Below are 18910 nucleotides of genomic sequence, written 5' to 3'. Positions count from 1 at the left end.
TTGCTTAGCAAATATATCCTTGGAACTTTATCTCAAACATTACTCTTCAATTAAGCACTCCCCATCTCACTAAACAAGAGAGGACATCTCGCGCCTATTAACAAAAACAGTGCTTATTGATTTCCACTTTTGAACCAAAAATGACTAAAACATCCCCCAAAATACATTGTAAATATCATGACAAGGTGTTTAACAAAACAAGTGCCGGTAAATACTATATAGCTCAATTAATCCCTATCCAGGAGTGGCTGACTACTTCAGGGTGTAAGAGCGTGGAGCTGGATCTCAGAAAGGCCTAGATTGTCACCACAGAATATTCCATCATAAGGCAGTAACTGTAAAATATCTAAAAACTTTTTTTCTAGCATAAAGTAATGCTGCCGCATTCATTCACTTGGTATTTCTCAAACATCTCCTGCAGAATGGGCTCTGCACAAGTTGACCAACTGCAGACAAGTGAAAAAAAAAAAAGGACCACAAAAATAATTGTTCTAAAACACCAGCAGCATCTAGGTGAAGGGATTTACCATACTCTCCGAGTTCCATAATATATGCTACATAAATATTATTCCCCCTCCTTCCTGCACTTCACCCAGCACCCTAAAACTGTGGCACTTAGTTTTTTTAATATAAGAGATGGTAGTCTTCTTTTCACATGTCCTTGTTTCTGTCTCACCGGATGCCTGTGCCTTCTGTGCTCCAAAGATTAGTTTCCTTTTAGCTTTCAACAACATACAAAGACTCCCTAGACCTTCACAGCACATTATTCTCAATAGAAAATCTTGACGTGAAAACTTTGAATATTTAGAAATGGCAAGTGTATTGCACTTTGTCAGTTCCTCAGTTTATTTTACGGTCATAGATATTCTGAGCTAATTCTTTTTGCCTTTGTTTTCCTTTTATCTGCACTTTGTGTGTTGTTCAAAGGAGTAGCCCTGGATGGCCCCTTCCAGCTCTGACTGCCAGGGATCTAAGCAGAAGGAGGGAGGAGAGGGGGCGGGGTCGAAGCGAGCGACAGAAGCAACCCTCCCGGCCCTGGGCAGGGCTCGCCACCCCGTGCCCAACCTCCGTGGAACGCGGACAGCCATTTCGGACTCACGTCTCAATGTTTCTTTATTGTGCTAACACTGCTGCCTCAGAGCTCAGACCTCACACACAGAACAATTCGTCCAGACAGACCCCCACCCACCCGGCCCCCGGGGCCCTCTGCTTAGGCTGGGGACACCAGGCCTCCGGCCTCAGCCGCTCTAGGACACCAGCCTCCTCCTCCCTCCCTCTCCCCCAAGCCTTCGGTCCCGGGGGTGCGGAGAAGGTTCAGGATCGCCTTCCTCCGCCCTCGCCCGCCCCTTCCCACTTTTGGGGAGGAGGCTCTGCCTCCCTACGCACTTCCTTAGGGAAATGCCTTCACCCCCAGCCGCCCGGCAGCCTGGGGAGAGCGAGGTCGACCCCAGCCCCGACGTGTCCCCAGCTGCGGACAGAGAGCCCCACGCCCTCCTCCCGGCTGGGGCGCAGCCCGGCCCGGCGCGCGCGCTCACACCAAGAGGCCGTTCTTGCACTGCACCGGCCCCTCGGCGCAGTCTGCCGGCTCCGCGCTCTTGACCTTGACGTAGACCGGGGAGGGGCCCGCTTCGCAGGCGGCGACGGCGGTGCAGGGCGCCAGGGCCAAGTCCTCGGGGCCACCGCAGGGCGGAGGCGCGTACTTGCGGCGCAGGGAGCGGCTGACGTTCTGCGTCGGGTACCCCAGGAGGTGAGTGACGCGGCTGCCGCGCCCGCTGGCCTTGCACCCGGGCGCCACGGCGTCCTCTCTGTGGAAAACAACAGGCGGGCGGGTGAGCGGGCTGCTCCGCGGCGCGGCGTGGGCACGGCCTGGGCAGAGCCGGGGGCTCTTGGCAACCTCTTGTCTCCCGCGCCTCCCTCCACCTGCCCTCGTCTTTCTCCCTCGGCCTCGACCTACTCTCCTTTGTGACCCTTCCTGGGCCGGCGACCCTGCAGCGGTCCCGGGGCCAGCATCCCCATCCTTCAGACAGGGCTTGTCCACGCGTATCTGGACAGCCCCGCAGACAGCCCTCTCCAGGCCCCTTCAATCCCTTTCTGATGTTTCGCAGGCCGACCGCCTCTAATAGAGATCCAGAAGGAGCTGTTTTTCCTCTTCTTCTTTCCTTAGCTAACCCTGACCTTGCACGAGCAATCTCTCTCTCTCACCTCCTGCCGCTCAGTCTTCTCCATCTTTCCCTCCATCCCCGAGGCATTGCAATCATTAGCACTACTAGACTTGTTCTATTTTTATTTCTAGTTTGCTTCTAATATAAGTTATTAGCACTATTCTTATTATTAGCTCTTCTTAAACAATCATGTCAGAGTTCTCACCGGCGCAGTACACGGGAAACGTGAAAAAACATAGGCCCTGCCCTCCAGGAGCTTACAGTCTAGACAAGACAGACAGGTGCGTAGGCAGGAGGGAAATGGAAGGCAGGGAGCAGAGGTGAAGACTGGGGTGGCAGGGGAGGGGAAAGCCATGCGTTGGGTGGCAGGTCGACATGCCGCAGTCCCAGCACTCCGTGGCGATGGCGGGCAGGGTTGGGGTGGGGGGCCCAGCCGGCCGGTGGCAGGCAGGAGTGAGGTGGGCAGGGCGCCGGTTCCCTGCCGCACAGCAGCATGCAGCATGCATCAGGTTTTACCTGATCTCACTAGCCAAGTCGCCGCAGGCCCCTCCGCCGACCCTGCCGCCGTTGCTGTAGCCGAAGGCACCGCGGGCGCCGCCAGCCCCGGAGCCCCCGCAGCAGCAGCAGACGAGCCCCCAGATGCCTACGGCCAGGCAGCCAAGCGCGAGCAGAGAGCCCAGGACGGCGCCGATGATCATGCCTATACGCCGGGAGTCTGTGGAGAGAAGTGGAGGCAGGTCAGGCTTTCTCACAGCCTGGCAGGTGCCTGAGGGACCAGCACCAGGAGGTGCCAGGTCAGGGGTTAGTGGGAAAGAGGGAGAGGGACCCAGGGGGTCTCTTAGCCCTGGAACACCCAGTGGGGAAGATATGGGGAGATGCAAGTTAACCCCTTGTGTCAGCATGCTTCTCCCAGGGCTTCCAGCTGCTCTGGGCTCTAGAGCTCAGAGTGGAAGCTGTGCTGGGCGAGGTAACACCAAGTTCAATAGGGGTAATTGTACCCACTGATCTTGGCCCACTTGTAGGAGAGGGGCTGGGAGCCCCCACTGGCAACTGGAAGACAGTGGAAAGGCAGAAGCAGCTGAAGCTCCAAACCAGAGCTCAGCCTCCTCCAGTTCAACCCTCCCAACCACCCAGCTCTCAAGACTGCTGCACCTACCTGAGACCTTCACCTCCACCACACAAACACTGTAGCCCACGTTGTTGGCCACTGTGCACTGATACAGCCCATCATCTGCTCTGGAGATATCCTTCAACACCAGGTCCCCATTGTTCAGGCCTGAAAGTGAAGTGGAGAGAGGCCTGGTCTCTGAGAGCTCCCACCCCAACCTCAGTCCCTGTGGGGTGGGGGATGGGACACCCACTCCAGAAGAAGGGAAGGCTTATGCATGTGTGTACACACACACACACACACACACACACACTCCACTCTCCAGGTGAGTCACCTTCCCCCTGCTGTGAAAGAGATGCAAGAAAGGACCTCTCTCCCAGCAGCAAGACAGAGACACCATTAATTCACTCTGTGACCTTAGGGAAATATGTACCCTCTCTGAGCCTTGGTCTCCTTTGTACAGTGAGGACAGGAGAAGCCAGGGGAAGAGGAACTCTAAGGTCCCTCCTAGCTCTATTATTCTTTGTTTGACTGAATATTTTCAGCTTCTTTATGTACTAGGAGCTTTACACACCTCCCCCATTTAATCCTTGCATGCCCATGAAAGGTATATATTAGTATTCCCTTTCCATATATGAAGAAATTAAGGCACAGGGAGGGTAAGCCACTTGCCTTAGACTTGGAGCCAGTCAGTGTCCCAGCCAGGATTCAAGCCCAGCTCTGTCTGAGACCAGGCTCCCTCCAAATTCACCATAGTACTTTTGATTGACTCTCCACATTTGCCTTATCATCTGCTCTCAATAGCAGCTGCTGGGCCAGGCACAGTGGCTCACGCCTGTAATCCTAGCGCTTTGGGAGGCCAAGGCGGGTGGATCGCCTAAGGTCAGGAGTTTGAGACCAGCCTGGCTAACATGGTGAAACCCTGTTTCTACTAAAAATACAAAAAATTAGCCGGGTGTGGCGGCGCATGCCTGTAATCCCAGCTACTCAGGAGGCTGAGGCAGGAGAATCGCTTGAACCTGGGAGGCAGAGGTTGTAGTGAGCCGAGATCATGCCATTGCCCTCCAGCTTGGGCAACAAGAGCAAAACTCTGTCTCAAAAAAAAAAAAATAGCAGCTGCTGGGGCAGGCACAGAGGGAGGGTCTCCCACAGGGGTTCCAGGTTTGATTTGATGGCACTGATAACCCAAGGAAACCCCAACAGGTCCCAGAGTCCCTGATCTTCCACTCACCCCCCACTGCCCTCGCCCAGGGCCCTGTCACCTTGGTTTATGGAGCTGTGGAAGGACTCCTGGTAGGACAGCTCTGAGTGGTAGCTGTGCTGGGAGGTGTAAGACCCAGCTCGATAGGGGTAATGGTGCCCACTGATCTTGGCCCACTTGTAGGAGAGGGGCTGGGAGCCCCCATTGGCATAGCACTTCAGCACCACATCGTTGCCATATGTCATGTGGCCCTCTGTCCAGCACATGGGCACTGCAGGTCGTGCTGCAAGGAGGCAGACAATTGTAAGCCAGGGCCCAGCCAAGAGACAGAGCCAGGCTCAAAGTGGCCAAGCTGCCCTTGGCTCTTAAGCCAGGGGGAGAGGAGCTCAGAGGAGTCTGGCCATACCTTGGACAGTGACAATGACCTTCCGGGTGGCCATGGTGGTCTTCTTCACCCGGCACTCATAAGTGGCTGTGTCAGATACCTGCAGGTTCATGAGGTTGATGGAGGCATCATACTGGCTTGGGTCTGAGGCTGCAAAGCGGACCCTCTGCTGCAGATGGGGAAGGTTGCCATGGTTGATCCTCTTGTCCTGGTAACTAAGGAACTGTGAAGAGGAGAGGAAAACAGGTGGTGAAACAGGCAGAGCCAAGGAGGGCCATGTGGGTTGGCTGCTTTGGGCAATTCACTGAACTTCTCTGAGACTCTTTTCTCAGCTGAAAAAATGAGAATAATGATGCCTGAGCCACTGACCTCTTACAGAACTGGTGAGATGAGGTGAGATCAAGCACTTGGAAAAATACATGGTCAGACTGGGAACTTTTTGAAGGCAAAGACTACACCTTATCTTCCCTTTAGAATGCGATGGGAGGAGGTAGACTGACTGGCTAGCTTAATTCACAATTGCAGAGCTCTCATCCCCATTGCCTCATTCCCTGAAAGGCCTTGGGGAAGGTTCAAAGTCAGTCTTCTCTCTTTGGGATGTCGGCTGTCCAACAGGTAGACATCATGAAGCCTAGAGGAAGGAGATCCCTGTGCCCAGCACTCACCACATTCTCTCGGTGGTGGGCGGGGTCTGAGTTGACCTGCATCCACTCGATGTCCAGCCCATTGGGACCATAGTCCTCAGGGTCCAGGACGTAGGGGCAGCCCAGCCTCACATTATCACCTTCTGCCAGGTACAGGACCTCCTGTCCATCCCCGTTGATCCGCACAGCAGACAGCAGTGCTAGGGGGAGGGCAGAGAAGATGGGGTGGTAGGAGCAGAAGCAGGGCTTCAGGAGGAGTCAGTGTCAGCCTTTCCCTTCATATTCTCTGTCCACGGCACCCAGAGGTCAGCAGTGCTTTCATAAAAAGGAGGGCTGCTCTTAGTGGGTGTGTATGTGTGTGTGCATGAATTGTTATAGGCATATAACAGCTATACATATAGCTGCTATATATGTAGCTGTTATGTATGCTTGTATGTATATATGATTATGTGTAGGCACACATGAATATGTACACATATGTACATTGTATGCTTATGAGTATTTGTGGCTGCTTATGTGTACTGTGAGGATAGTCATGTACATGACCATGTAGTGTGTCTGCTTATATATTTATATGATAATGTGGATGTGTTTGTGTGTGTGTGTGTGTGTGTGTGTGTGTGAAGGCATGTGGTACACACAGAGTTGTTAAATGCTCTGATGGAAGAGCCTGGCTGATTAAATGTCACCTATCTGGGCTCTGTCTGGGCTGAGTGAAGTCCTACTGTCCAGAGGCAGCAGGGTGGTTACAATGGCTTCTGGGACTCCTCTCCAGCCTGAGAAGCCGAAGACTAAGTGTGTCTATGTGTGTCTGTGTATGACAGTGTGTGTCTGTGGCTGTATGCCTCTGTGTGGTTTTGTACAGTGATGTGTGACCATGTGAGCTATGTAAGTGCTTAAAAGTGACAGTGTGTGCTTGTGCATGACAGTGGACAGCTGTGACCAGGAGCCTGGCTGTGTTCGTGTGTGATAGTGAGTGACGGTGTGTGCCTAGGACTATGGCCACAGGTATCTGTGGGACATTGTGAGTCTTTCTTGACTACACAGCATTGTGTACTGTGTGTGTTTCCTCTTGTGTGATTGTGTGGCTCGCATGCAGCCGCCCCCACAAGCTGGCTTCCAGTGAGGCCCCTCCTGCCACTGAGTCAGTGGGAGGCAATCCTGGGTGAGGAGCTGGGATCCCAGGACCCAGGAGCTCGGGACTGAGCTCTTGTCCCTCCCTACCCTTAAGCCCCAGGCAGGCCTATCCCCAACCGGTTGGACCTAGAGAGGGATAAGACCGGGGGGCGTAGCCAGGGCCCCACCCTGGACACTCTGCACTCCACCTCCCAGTCTCCAGCAACCCTGCCTCTGCAGGCCCCTCACCAGGCCTCACACACTCTCCGTCTGCGTTCTTTTTTGAGTCAATATGTCTTCTGGAGTCACAGCCCCAGGTCTCAGCAATCATTCTGTTCTATCATTCTGTGGCTCAGGACCACATTTACACATAGAGATCTCACACATGCACACACACAATTACACCATCACAGGCAAACAAATCGACACGTGGCCCACTCTTACAAGGCTTCAAAATGCAGATACATACCTATGTGGCCCCACCTTCCTACACACACAGACACTATTAGATTCATTCAGACACAGACACAATCTGCACACAAACACAGAACATATTAATTCAAAAGACACACCCACCGTGTGTTCATATAGTCCCTCTATGTGTTCATTCAAGACCAGACATATCCATGGAAGCCCTGCCAGGAAGGCTTAGCCTGGCTCCAGAGAGGCCAGCAAGGGCCCTTTCAACACCCTCAACAGCTCAGGGATCGCTGAACTTCCCCCCTAAGAACACTGGCTGGGCCATCAGCTCTGTCATAACCCAGCTAGACTCCAAGGTGACCCAGAGCAGGCAGGCTGACTGCTGGGGCTCTAACGGGACCTAGCGATGTCTCTTCCAGCTCCAGGCCAAGAGAACGACAGCTCATTCCTGAGATAAGGATCCTGCTGCCATCTGCCAGATCCTGAGGCTGCTCAAGGCAAGCCAGGAATGAGCCAGAACTCGGCTGAGAGCAGAGGCTCCACCCTGGAGAAGCACCGCTGGAAGCACCCACACAGGAAGGACTCTCTCCATGCCATAGGAGCCTGCCAGGCAGAAGGGTAAGCATTCAGGGAGAGGGGCTTGGGAAGGAGCCACAGGCTGCAGAAAAAGCACCTCCAGCCTGCACCAGGCTGAGAGCTTCTTCAATTGTCCCAGACCAGGGAGCCTCACCCAGCTTTTCTATCTCCTTAGAAGTCTTCTCAACCTCCTCCCAAGGGTTCCAGCCTTTCCGCATCCCTCCCTCTCCTTGGAAAGTTGTCCCTAATGTCTCGCCTTGATTCCTCTTGCTGTAGCACTAAAGAAGTACTACAGGGAATGTGAGAGGAGAGGCTGGAGAGAGGGAAGAAAGGCAAAGTGGAAGAGAGAGCTGGATGGGAGACTTGAGGAGAGACAGGAATGGAGGAATCACATGGGCTCTCCAAGGAAGAGGACAGTGGTGATTCTTTGCCCCCCAAAAGCACCAGAAGCTGGCCACGCTTTACGGGGTCTCATCTCAATAGTGGTGCCTACTCTCTGCTTGTAAATTCTTTCTGAATCTTCAAGGTGCTTCCAGAACTTCTGGCCCTCCCTCTGGAGGTAAGGGAGGGGAGAAATGGCGGCTCCAGCTGAGGGTATTGATGTGTTAATGCAGCCAGCGCTGAGTTGTCCTCACACACCCATTGACACACCACACAGGGGGAAGTCCAGGTCCCCACAGCACAGCTGGAGCCTCCCGAGTGGACTCTGCCAGCCCTGCTCTCATCAGACAGAGAGGGGCTGCAGCTATCCTGCCAGAAATGTCATCATTCCCACACAGGCGCACGCACCCACACTCTCACATACACATTCAGGCTCACACAAAGGCTGAAAATGTCACCCCACCTTCCCAAATTCCTCCCTCATGCCCCTTCATCCCAAATCCGGACTGCAAGAGGGACTCGGAGCCCTTTCCAGTGATGTCGGCATAGAATGCCCCTTGGTGGAACTTGCCCCAACCTGGGCAGGAAGCCACAATGTCCAAACTTGAGCCCTGCCCTGTGGACCTGTCCTGGTGGGGTGAGAAGTCTCTGGAGTTGCCATCCCTGCCTCCCTCAGGCCTCATCCTGGAGTGGGGCACTGCCCTCTCATAGCACAGGGGGCCCAGGGCTGAGGTCTCAGGCCTGAGCTCTCACTGGCCATGATGGAAGCAACCACTCAGACTTACACCAGCCTTAGTCTCTTGCCCTTTCAAGGCAAGTGACTTCCCTGCCCCTTGGCCCTGGCCTTGGGAGAGAAGGAGTAGCGCTGCGAATAGCACACAGTCTGATGAAAATTGATCCTTCCCAAGCTCCTCCTGAGCCCTCACCCAATGCCCGTGCTTACCTCTCTCCTACCCCATCTCCAGCTCCTGCAGAGCAATCAATCCCTCTCCTCCTAGTCATAGCACGAGCTTGCAGGGCACCTGCACACACGTGTGAGCCCGACAGGGGACACATAAAGATCCACTCAAAGACCTCCGCACCACAGACACACACCCTGAACATCAGGCACAGGGTCTCCTGGGGAAAGGTCCCCTGGCAATACCCACACCCGGCTGCAGCAGGGCAAGGGTGGGCAGCACCCTGCCAGGCAACTCAGGCAGCCCCAGGCTCCACTGTGGGCCCTCACTGCCCCTTTCTTGCCCACCTGGCCTCATGCTGGCTATCCATGCCCCCTGCCCAGCCCCGTACCTGGGCTCAGGCACACGAGTAGAAGGTGGAATGCTCCTCCAACTCCCATGTCTCTAGGCTCGGTGTTTCCTCCGCCTGGGCTGGGTATCCCGTGGGGTTGTAGTGGTGGGTGTGAGGGGGTGGGTGGAGGGAGGGGGAGCTGAGGGCCCAGACACTGCCTGGGGTGGCAGGAAGGTGCAATGAGTGCCCAGCTGGGCAGCAGCTGGAGTTATTTCTATGGGAGGGAGGGGGCCTGGTCCCCGCCTTGGGGAGGAGTCCCAGGAACCCTAATTAGCGGGGTGACAGGGTAGCCTACCCGGGCATTACCCAGCCCTTACCCAAGCTCTTCCCTGTCTTAAGAGTGGCACAGGACAGCCAGCGGGACTTGTAATTAGGCACCTGTTAAACTTCACTTCCTCCTGGCCACATCCTCAGGGTGACAACAGTCACCTCATTTACAGCTTCCAAGGGCTCCCCTCACCATTCATTTGCTGCCTCCTTCCCTGGGGGAAGTGGGGAAGAGGAAGGAGAAGCCAGGCTTGGGAGAAAGAGTGGCCAGGCCCTGAAGAGTTAATCCTGATCCCAGGGCATAGGGTTCCCCAGGAGTGTCCAGCCCACCTTTCCCCAGGCTTCAGGCCTTTCAAAGGGACTCATGCCTCCTGAGCTGAAAGAGGAGAGAAGGGGTGTGTGCAGGAACAGAGTCTCCTCCTGGCTGTCCCCTCAGGAACTGTCCTCCACACCCATACCTGACTCAAGGCCATCCCCAAGCGTAGGGGACCCCTGGGAGCAGGGGTGCTATGGGGGATCCAGGGTGTGTGGTAGGAGTAAGGTGACTGATGGGCTAGTGAGGGAGTGTTGGAGAGAACAGTGCCAAGAGGACCAGGGAAGGGGGTGCCTCTGTAAGCGTGTGCACCCCCCAGCAATGTCTGTGGGAGGGAGGCAGGATGTCTGTGTCAGGGTGTCTCTGTGAGGATGGCTAAGCCCCTCTGAGTGAACTTCTTGAGGGATCGCTTGGTGTCCTGGCTTCTCTGCCCAGGAAGAGTAGCCAGGTCTTGAGGGTTAATGCAGTCCCAGTATTAACTGGGTCCTTGAGACCAAGGACCCTCATAACCTGGACTGGTCATCAGGCTGACTAAACCAGCACAGTTCTGGGTAAGTTGGTGCTGGGGTGGGGAGGGTCCTGGTAGGCATGGGGAGCAAGTGAAGGGCCCCCCTTGTTGGCTTGTCTAAGGGGGACAGAATAGGCATGTGCCTCGCTGGACTCCATGGTGGGAGTCAGGACATGAGTGACCCCATTCAATAGCTCAACTCCCTCAAAGGAGTCAGGGACTGCCCCCATCCCTACCATGGGGCACAGAAAGGGCAGAGGAGGAAGAGTGTTGGGGAGAGTTATGGGGCTCAGGGATGCTGCCAGGGCCCACCCCTCTGGGGAAAAATAAGACAGAACATTAAGGAAACATAAGGAGTCCACGCGTCTCTGCATTCCAAGCCCTTGCACCCGAACTCCCAACAATAACAGGGCGCTCTGAGACCTACCAGATGTACACAATGAATATCTTTATTTCCTTATTTATTTTTAGGTTTATGGGATTGTCCTGCTCCCTTTGAAGAGCAGGGATCATTATCCCCATTTTACAGATGGGGAAACAGAGGCCTGGAGAAACATGGGGATTCAGCCAATGCAGCTGGTGCCTAAGCTGGGATACCCAGGTACCCAGGGTGTCAGTCCAGAGAGGTCCAAAAAATGGTCTTGGTGATCCTGTGGATTACTAGACCCACTCACGAACAAGAACCATGGAAGGTCAGGGTGAGTGGGAGGGAAAACAGGTCAGACCACGAATAGAGAGATTGAGGAGAAAGCAGTAAGGTTGTGGTTCCACTAAACTACAGTGCAGGCTTGGGATTTAATTGGGTTCTGGATGTGGGCTAATGTTAGAGCTGGGGTTAAGTTTGGGGTTAGTTGAATTATGAATGAGGTTGAGGTCAGATTTGAGGTTGGGATTAGGGTTAGAAATACAGCTAGAATTGAGGTTCGGGTTTATGGCTGGGATTTGTGTTACGATAAGGAATAGAGTTTTAGTTTCATTTACAGCTCTGCCTGGGAATACAGTTAAGGCTAAATCAAAGGCTGGGTTTAGATTGATTTAGTATTGGGGTCATAATTGGGTTAGAACTAAGTTTGAGATTCACGTTGAAATAAGCTGTGGTTAGGTCTGGAACATGGTTTAAAGACACGTAAACAGCGGGAGTTGATAGGGATCAAAGATGAGGTTTTATTTCTAATATAGAAAGACTTCAGCCTCCATCTGCTAAATCCAGGTTTGGCTAGAATTTTCAGCCCTTAGTGTGGGGAGACTACTAGTGGCACATCTTGATTGGGGTCCCAAGACTTGGAGGAGGAAGCCAAATGTACACGAGCCCATCTAAGGGGTATGAGGCAACTAAATCCCATAGAGAATGGACCCTCTGAAGTCCTGCTCCACTACTAAAGCTCACCACCTGGCCAAGCTCCAGGAAAAACATCTGGGGAGGAGACGCAGGAAGCTACTGACAATGAGTGGGGCTCTGACACCAAACCAAACTAGAAGATGGGGTCCATCAGAGGGAGTCTTACTGAGTGGGGAGGAGGGCTGGTCTGGATTTGGAGTCCTTAGGAGATGGGAGTTGGGAGAAACTGAGGGCCTACATGCTCCTAGAATAGCCGCTTTATGGGGCACCACATGGGGGGTCTTTCAAAGCCTGAAAGGGCAGAGTGCCATTGTTGTTCCCCCTTGACCCTCTGAGGCTTAATTGCTACCTCCTTGCAATTTGAGTCCTATAAAAGAAGCCGTGAGCCTTCCAGCCCTATACCCAGAGCCCTGCAGGATTTTCGGTGAGGGCAGCGGTGGAGAGGCTGTGGATGGGGTGAAGGCACTGGGGTGTCAGCATAGTTTCCAAAGCATATGTCGCAGTCCCACAGTCCCCTCCCTCTGGGACCAGCTCACAGTCCGTGTAAGTCTCTGGGCCTTATCCTCAGCAGTGGAAGAGGGCCCCACTCCTAGGAAGACCCCTACCCCAACTCCTCCCTCTCATTTTTCCCCAACCACTCTCCACCCCAAACATCTCATTTCCCCACCCACTTCCTTTTCAGGTTTTATAAAGGTCTGGTCCAGGAGACTACTGGGGTTCCCCCTGTGACCTCAGAGAGAGAGAAGAAAGAGATTGGGAGAGATAGTGATGAGTTAAGGGGCAAAGACACAGATTGGGACAGAGGCAGACAGAAAGACACATGGTCTAAATGGCCCCTCCAGAGACTCAGAGGGAGACAGAGGAGGCAGAGGGCCCAGGCCACGAGCTGGGAACCAACACAAATTTCTGAAAGGGCCCCTTGCTTTTTCCTAAGAAATCCATGACTCTCCAGGGAAGAATGGCCCTGGTTTGACTGGTATTTGCTTCTATTCTAAGACAATAACAGAAAATCAAAGACAGGCCTAGAAAGGAGTAAACAGGGAGATACAGGAGGTAGGAAGAGGCTGGACAAAAACTCAGAGAAGGCCACAGATTGCTTCCTGGATGAAGTGCAGCCCAGCCCCAGAACCTTTCTGGGAAGGACAGGCAGAGGGCTTGGGCTGCCTACTCTTCCTCCAAAGCCTATTCTTCCTCCAAAGTCCCTTTCATGGCAACTCCACCCCACTCCTCTAAGCCCTGCCCTCCCCTGCCTGGACTTGCCCACCCCAACCCCTCTCAGTGGCCGCCAGACTTCCTGGGCTCAGGCTCAATCAAGCTCTCCACAGCCCCTGCCTTGGCTGGCACTGCAATTTGACTCTTTCTAAACTCCTCCCCACACAGTCAGCAAGCTCCTCAGCTCTCTCTCCCAAGTCCCCATGTAGCCCAGGGCTCTCCCTGCAGCACCCAGGGAGGAGTTGTCCTGCAGAGGAAACCTCTGAGGTAAGACTCTGGGAGCAGAAGCTGTGACAATGGATAGGCAAAGAGTCACAGAGAAGCCAAGGAGCCTTGCAGCTGCTGTCTGTCCACCCAGCTTTCAGTGACGATTTGGAGGTGGAGGTCTGCCAGGTGAGGCCATGGTTGCATGAGAAGGGCAGGGGGCTCAGAGGTTGCATGGGTGGTGATGGGACAACATTGGGTTCTCGTTACAGAGAGGCATGAGATCGACATGTGGGGTTAAGTTTGAGGGTGTGGGTTGGGTTCGAGACTAAGGCTCAAATCAAAGCTGGCAGGGAAGAGCCGTGAACACAGGTGACATAGGGACTCCCCAAGCCCCTGCTCAGGTTTCCCAAACCTCAGTGGTTCTGACTGGTACACTTCAGAAGAAGCGGGATTCTAGGAGGAGCCTGGATATGCCCACATCTCTCCCATTAAGCAATGTCCTGAAGCTGACAGACTCAGAAGAGCAAGCAGCACACACATAGTCCCCATCAATTAAAGGAGTGGCTGGAGTTGTCACTACATCAACAAAGCACAAGAGCAAAGGGAGACAATTGAATGCCACCAACTGAACTGTTAGCAAGAGAATGAGTGGAGGCAAGAAGAAATCGCTTGTAAAGGGTATGTGATTTCCTGATGACAGATCTGAGGAAGAATGAAGAGACTTTGAAGATAAAGGTATCCTCACCTCTCCAAGATCAACCACATCCTGCAGAACCTTCATTCATTCAGCAAACAGCCGGGCTTTATGCTAGGCCCTGGGGAAATGGCAATTAAGGAGACTCAGTCTCTATCCTTACAGAGCACCCCATCTGATAGGGAAATAGCTTCTGGCCCACAATGTGATAAGCCGCAGTAATACGCGCAAGGCCCCTGAGCTAGTGGCAATGATGTTTAAGCCGAGATCTGAAGGATAACTAACAACGGCGTGCCAGAGAAAAGAGTAGGGGGTGGAGAGAGGGGGCCAGGGGAATATTTCTGGGCTTGGTAAGTAAGCCAGGTCCCTGCCAGACATGGACTGAGAAGAGCAAAGCCAGGAGTGACAGCCAATGATTATTTTTTAACTGAGGAAGGAAGATCCTTGAGAACGGAGCCCCTTGGGACCTTCTACCCAGAACACCAGAGCACCTCAGTGGGATCAGAGCCAGGCCATCGGGTGGATTAAGCAACTAAAATTGATCGTCCTGAACCATGAGTCTGTCTGTTTATGGGGAGAGAAACTTTGTGATGAATTAATCCACAGGTCCAATGGGACTTTGACCTTTTAATTTGTAGAAATAAAACTTGCCTTTGATTTTGCCATCTGGATTCCCCAAACACGTATCCACAGAGCGGAACTGTGGTCCCCCTCGACCTGCAGGGTGGCCCCAGGCCTGCTTTGTCCCACTGGCAGTTGCAGGAAGGTGTGTAGGAGCTGGCAGGCGTCAGTACGAAGCTGCAGCTGGTGTGTGTCTCGTTCAGAGCCTTTCTCACTAAGTCCATCCTGACCAATCCTTGCTCTGCCCTCTGTGTTTGTTTCCTGTTGCCTGGACACTGGGATAGAAGGAGTCAAGGGGAAGGTGGTGCCACAGGGGTGGGGCTCAGAGGCAACAGAGCCCTGCTAGGGCTGCAGCGACAGCGGAAGTATTACCTGGCAGGAGAGCAGCAGGCCCAGCCCAAGGGATAAAGTTGAAGATTCCCCACTTCTCCCAGTTTCCTCCCCTCCCTGAAATGCTCAGAAGAGCCCTGTGTTTCTAGAATGACAGGAACTTCCCCTCAAAGTCAGGCTGCACAGCAGCCAGGGTAGGAGATATCTGAAGAAATGTCATGTAAAAGGAGCCTGGCCCTGCCTTGTGTGGTCCCAAAGAGCAGAACTCGGTCCACACATTGGATACACAGGAAGACATATTGACTCAATATTAAGAAACTTCTGGGCATCAGGGCGAATCTGAGATGGTTTGGGTTGCCTTTTGAGGTAGTGAGCGCCCTGTCTCTCAGGATGTACAAGCTCAGATTGTCCAACCATTTGACTAGAGTTTACAAAGGATATTTGAGCATCAGAGGGTCTTTGGGGTCCCTTTCTGCTTTGAGATTCTAAGATTTGGTGTCCATCCCCACTACCCAGGGACAGTCTTTCCCAGGGACCATGCAGAAAACTCATTGGCTCTGGACAGGCTCTTCCAGGCCCAGCCCTTCTGCTCCCCACTTCCATTCACCCCCTTCTGACTCTTCTTTCTGGGTGTCTTCTGAGAAAGCCCTCTAAAATCTCAACGCTGCTCCTGTCCAGCCTCAAAGTCATCAAAAGGTATTGAGATGATGACTACCCCTTTCTTAAGAGGACATGGGTGAGAATGCAAAAAGAAACACGGAGCTTGCACCTCAAGGAGAATGTCCCAACTGGGAGGGATGTGAGGTTTGGGGCCAGGACAGAAGGAAGGTCTGAGCTAGTTAAAGCCAGACAAATCAAGAATAACTCAAGAATAACTCAGCAGTGTCGGAAATGAGGACGTTCCAGGTAACCTGGGCATGATTTCCCCTGACATATCTCAGAGTCTGGTAGAGGAGGCAGGTTGCCATAGGCAGCAGCCCAGGAGGGGAAGAGACCTGTGGTCTGCAGTGAGCCATCTGCTTCTTCCACAGTTCTCCGCCAGGCTCCTACTCTTTGCAGAAGCAGCAGTTAGGAGGAGAGAGAGTGAGAGATAGAGTGAGGAGCTCACTGTCCCTGAGTCTCCACAGCCCACAAATCCAGACTTCTTGTCTGAGGTTCCAGCATCTCCTTCCACAATTACCTAAATCATGGCCACCCGTCCTCACCCTGAAAGCCCTGTCTGTCTTTGAACTCTCTCAGCCCCTTTCATCCAAGCCTAATCCAAATGCTTTTACTGAGACCAAGTAATGTCCAGCTGTGACTCAAGTCACAGGTGGGGGTGCTGAGGCTTTCAGGGGTAGTAAAGGACATCCCAGCACCCCACTGAGTCAGGGACAGCATGGCTTAGCTACCAGGGCAGCTGCTGTGTCACATCCAGCTGGAGCTGCTTCTGCAGCAGATGCAAAATTACTGAGACTGCCTCCAACCCACAACAGGCACATGTGGGCAGGTAGGACACAGGGCCCAGCCAGGAGCCAGGAGGCACGTGCCTGGGAGGCAGCTGCCTGCAGATCTGACTCAGTGCCCCAGAAGGGAGCCCAACCCCTGGATTCTCTAGAGTGGACTAGTTCAGTCTGACATTATAAGGGCTGGAAGACCCCCAAGGCAGAAGACAGGGGGCTGGGAAGTCCACGGGAAGTTAATATGTACCTTTATACGTAAAATAATGTAAAAGTAGATATGAAAAGATCAGATGCCCATATAACAATGTCAATAATAGTGCTGGCAATTAAGAAAAAAGGCTTTATATTAACAAAGATGATGCAGCAAACTGCACTTCCTACTTATCTCTTACAGCCTCTCACACAGCCCTGTGTTGATTCAGTGGCTTAGAGGAGTACACAGAGCTCACCATCTCCGCCTTTGAGCATGAGAAGGGGAAAGCTTAAACCTCCTCAGCAGAAAGCACCTCCACTGAAGGTCCAACCTCTAGCAGCAAGACTGAGCCTAGGAACCCAGTAGAGTCCTCAAAAGAATGCCCATTTTCTCTTTGTCTCCAGGCCCTAGCCTTAGTCTGCAGGCTCAGCTCACACAGTGTCCTGCTGAGTCTGCCACTACTATCATGCAGCCTAACCCCACCAGCCCCCACTTAACACTGGGAGATTTCTCTGTAATTATCCCCACTGCCATTTCTGAGTGAGATTGATAGAGGGTTTATAAAAGACTGCCCAGATGTAGTTGACTGGCCTCAGATCCCAACTGCCTGCCTGGCTCTCAAGAGTGTCACACATCTTAGAACTAGATTCTTACTTGTTCAGACTAGTTCTGGAGCCCATGAAAGCCTGGGTGTGACTTCTTAGGAATCCCAAGAGAAGAAACTGAACCTCTCTTCCACTTCATGGGCCAATGCCAAGATGGAGAACTCCTGATGAGAGTGAAAGGGTCAACCCTGGTGCAAAGCCCTGAGATTCTCTCCCAAACCATCTTCACTTGCTCAGAAGTGGCTATATTCTCTCTTCTCCAAAGCCAGGCCTTTATTCATGTAACCTATAACTGCCCCTGTGTCCAGGCCCAGTCAAGGCAGTCTCACTCACTTTTAGTAAGGCTTTGGGATCTTCCCAGACCCAAAGACCTACATTTTCACCAGCAGTAGCTCTGGTCAAATGCTGGCTTTACTTTCAACCTGTGGTGCTGGCCCATTTTTGTCTAAGTGGGCTCAGAAGTTAGCAGTGGGTGTGGAACCTCCTTTCTCCTCAATCCTTTCTCCACAGTGGCCCATTTTTTCCAGCCCTGAGATGGATGACTTAGGTGTGAGCCTAGGCAAACTCTTAAGCACCCAGGCTCTTTCTAGCTTTCCTGGGAAAGAGTGTCTCCTGAACTAGGCAAAGCCTTGTTCCCTGGTCCCTGCAGGCATCAGCTAAGCAACAGGTGATACTCAGAGAGAACCTTTGCCAGTGCCCCAACTGCAGATGAGTCCCAGAATCCTCAGTGGCATTGCCATGTCTTCTCTCCCATCCGAGGCTGGGTACCACATCTTCCCAAGACCCCTAGGGAGGAAGGCATCAGCTTCCCTAGGAAGGAGGGTTGCAGTTAGGGGTGCCAAGCAGGGACGGTGAGAAAGCCTCTTTCCCAGTTGGTTGGGCGGGGCAACAATCTTTCCTGGTGGGAAAGGTGGAGAAGGCGCCTGGGGAAGCTGTGGCTGTCCTGAGGAAAAGGAAGCACAGGAAACAGCTTACTGACTCTCCCTGGGCCCTATGAAAAGAGGACTCTTGCCTGAGGCCCTCGTAACCTGGAGTTGTAAACATCCAGGACGCACCCAGCAGATTCCTCACCTCCTCTAGTGCAGGGCCCATCAAGGAAGGCAAGACTGGGCTCTGGATTTGAGAGATGAATCCATCCCCAGAGGTAGAGAGGGACCTCATTGTCACAGCAGCTGGAGGAAAGCCCTTTCCCCTAGGCATACAAAAACAGGGGACATGGCTCCATCCCTAGAAGCTAGCAGTCCAGCCCCAAAGGGGCACCTGACAACCAGGTGAGAGGCCAAAAAGGCAGAGATGATTCCAAAGGTACAAGACCAGCTCAGGGGAGAAAACAGGAGCAGACCGGCATAAATGAGCGGCTTCTGAGGGGGCAGCAAGGTCTGTTGTGCTCAGTGGGTGCCTGGAATGTACCTGGCATGTGGTAGGCACTCAGTCAGTATCTGAATAAGTGAATGAATGATTAAAGTATAGTTTGGGGCAAAGTGAGACAAGTTAAAAACAGATGAAAATGGCTTGGGAGCCCCACCTATGGGAGTGAGGTGGACTGAGGAGATCCCAGCCACAGGAGGGGCACAGCTTGGGTGAGGGGACTGGACTGGCAGGGTGGGGAGTGCAGGACTGGCAGGGTGGGGAGTGGAGGGCTCTCGGTGTGCCCTAGTGGGGGATGGGCCGGTGTCTGTGTTGCAGCATTGCCTGGAATTGAAAGGGTTCTGGCGGGAGAGAGCTGAGACAGGCAGAGTGAGCCCCGGGTTCAAACTTCACTCCCTCCACAGATGTGATCTGAGTCATGGGTGTGATCCCAGTAAGAGCCTTGCCTCACCTGGTCCTGTGCCTCCTTCATCAGCTCCGCCTGGCCAAGCCTTGCCCCAGCCCCCACTGAGAGTCATCTGTAGCTCT

The 18910-nt window shown here is 53.3% G+C and overlaps 1 protein-coding gene across 1 annotated transcript; it reads right to left on the bottom strand.

Annotated features, from left to right (window-relative positions):
• Positions 1–285: 285 nt before the first annotated feature.
• Positions 286–14668, bottom strand: VSIG8 (V-set and immunoglobulin domain containing 8). Its single transcript, XM_030823639.1, has 9 exons — positions 14475–14668; positions 10608–10687; positions 8457–8570; positions 5522–5700; positions 4878–5079; positions 4533–4754; positions 3319–3438; positions 2679–2877; positions 286–1805 (listed from the first exon to the last, which is right to left on the bottom strand). The coding sequence occupies exons 1-9, from the start codon at positions 14666–14668 to the stop codon at positions 1532–1534; spliced, it is 1584 nt and encodes a 527-aa protein (XP_030679499.1). The 3' UTR covers positions 286–1531.
• Between the last annotated feature and the right edge of the window lie 4242 nt (positions 14669–18910).

The sequence above is a fragment of the Nomascus leucogenys genome, chromosome 12 (assembly GCF_006542625.1).
Source record: "Nomascus leucogenys isolate Asia chromosome 12, Asia_NLE_v1, whole genome shotgun sequence".
Classification (NCBI taxonomy): Eukaryota; Metazoa; Chordata; class Mammalia; order Primates; family Hylobatidae; genus Nomascus; species Nomascus leucogenys.
The sequence above is the reverse complement of the archived record's forward strand: the minus strand, read 5'-3'. Positions and strand labels throughout refer to the sequence as shown.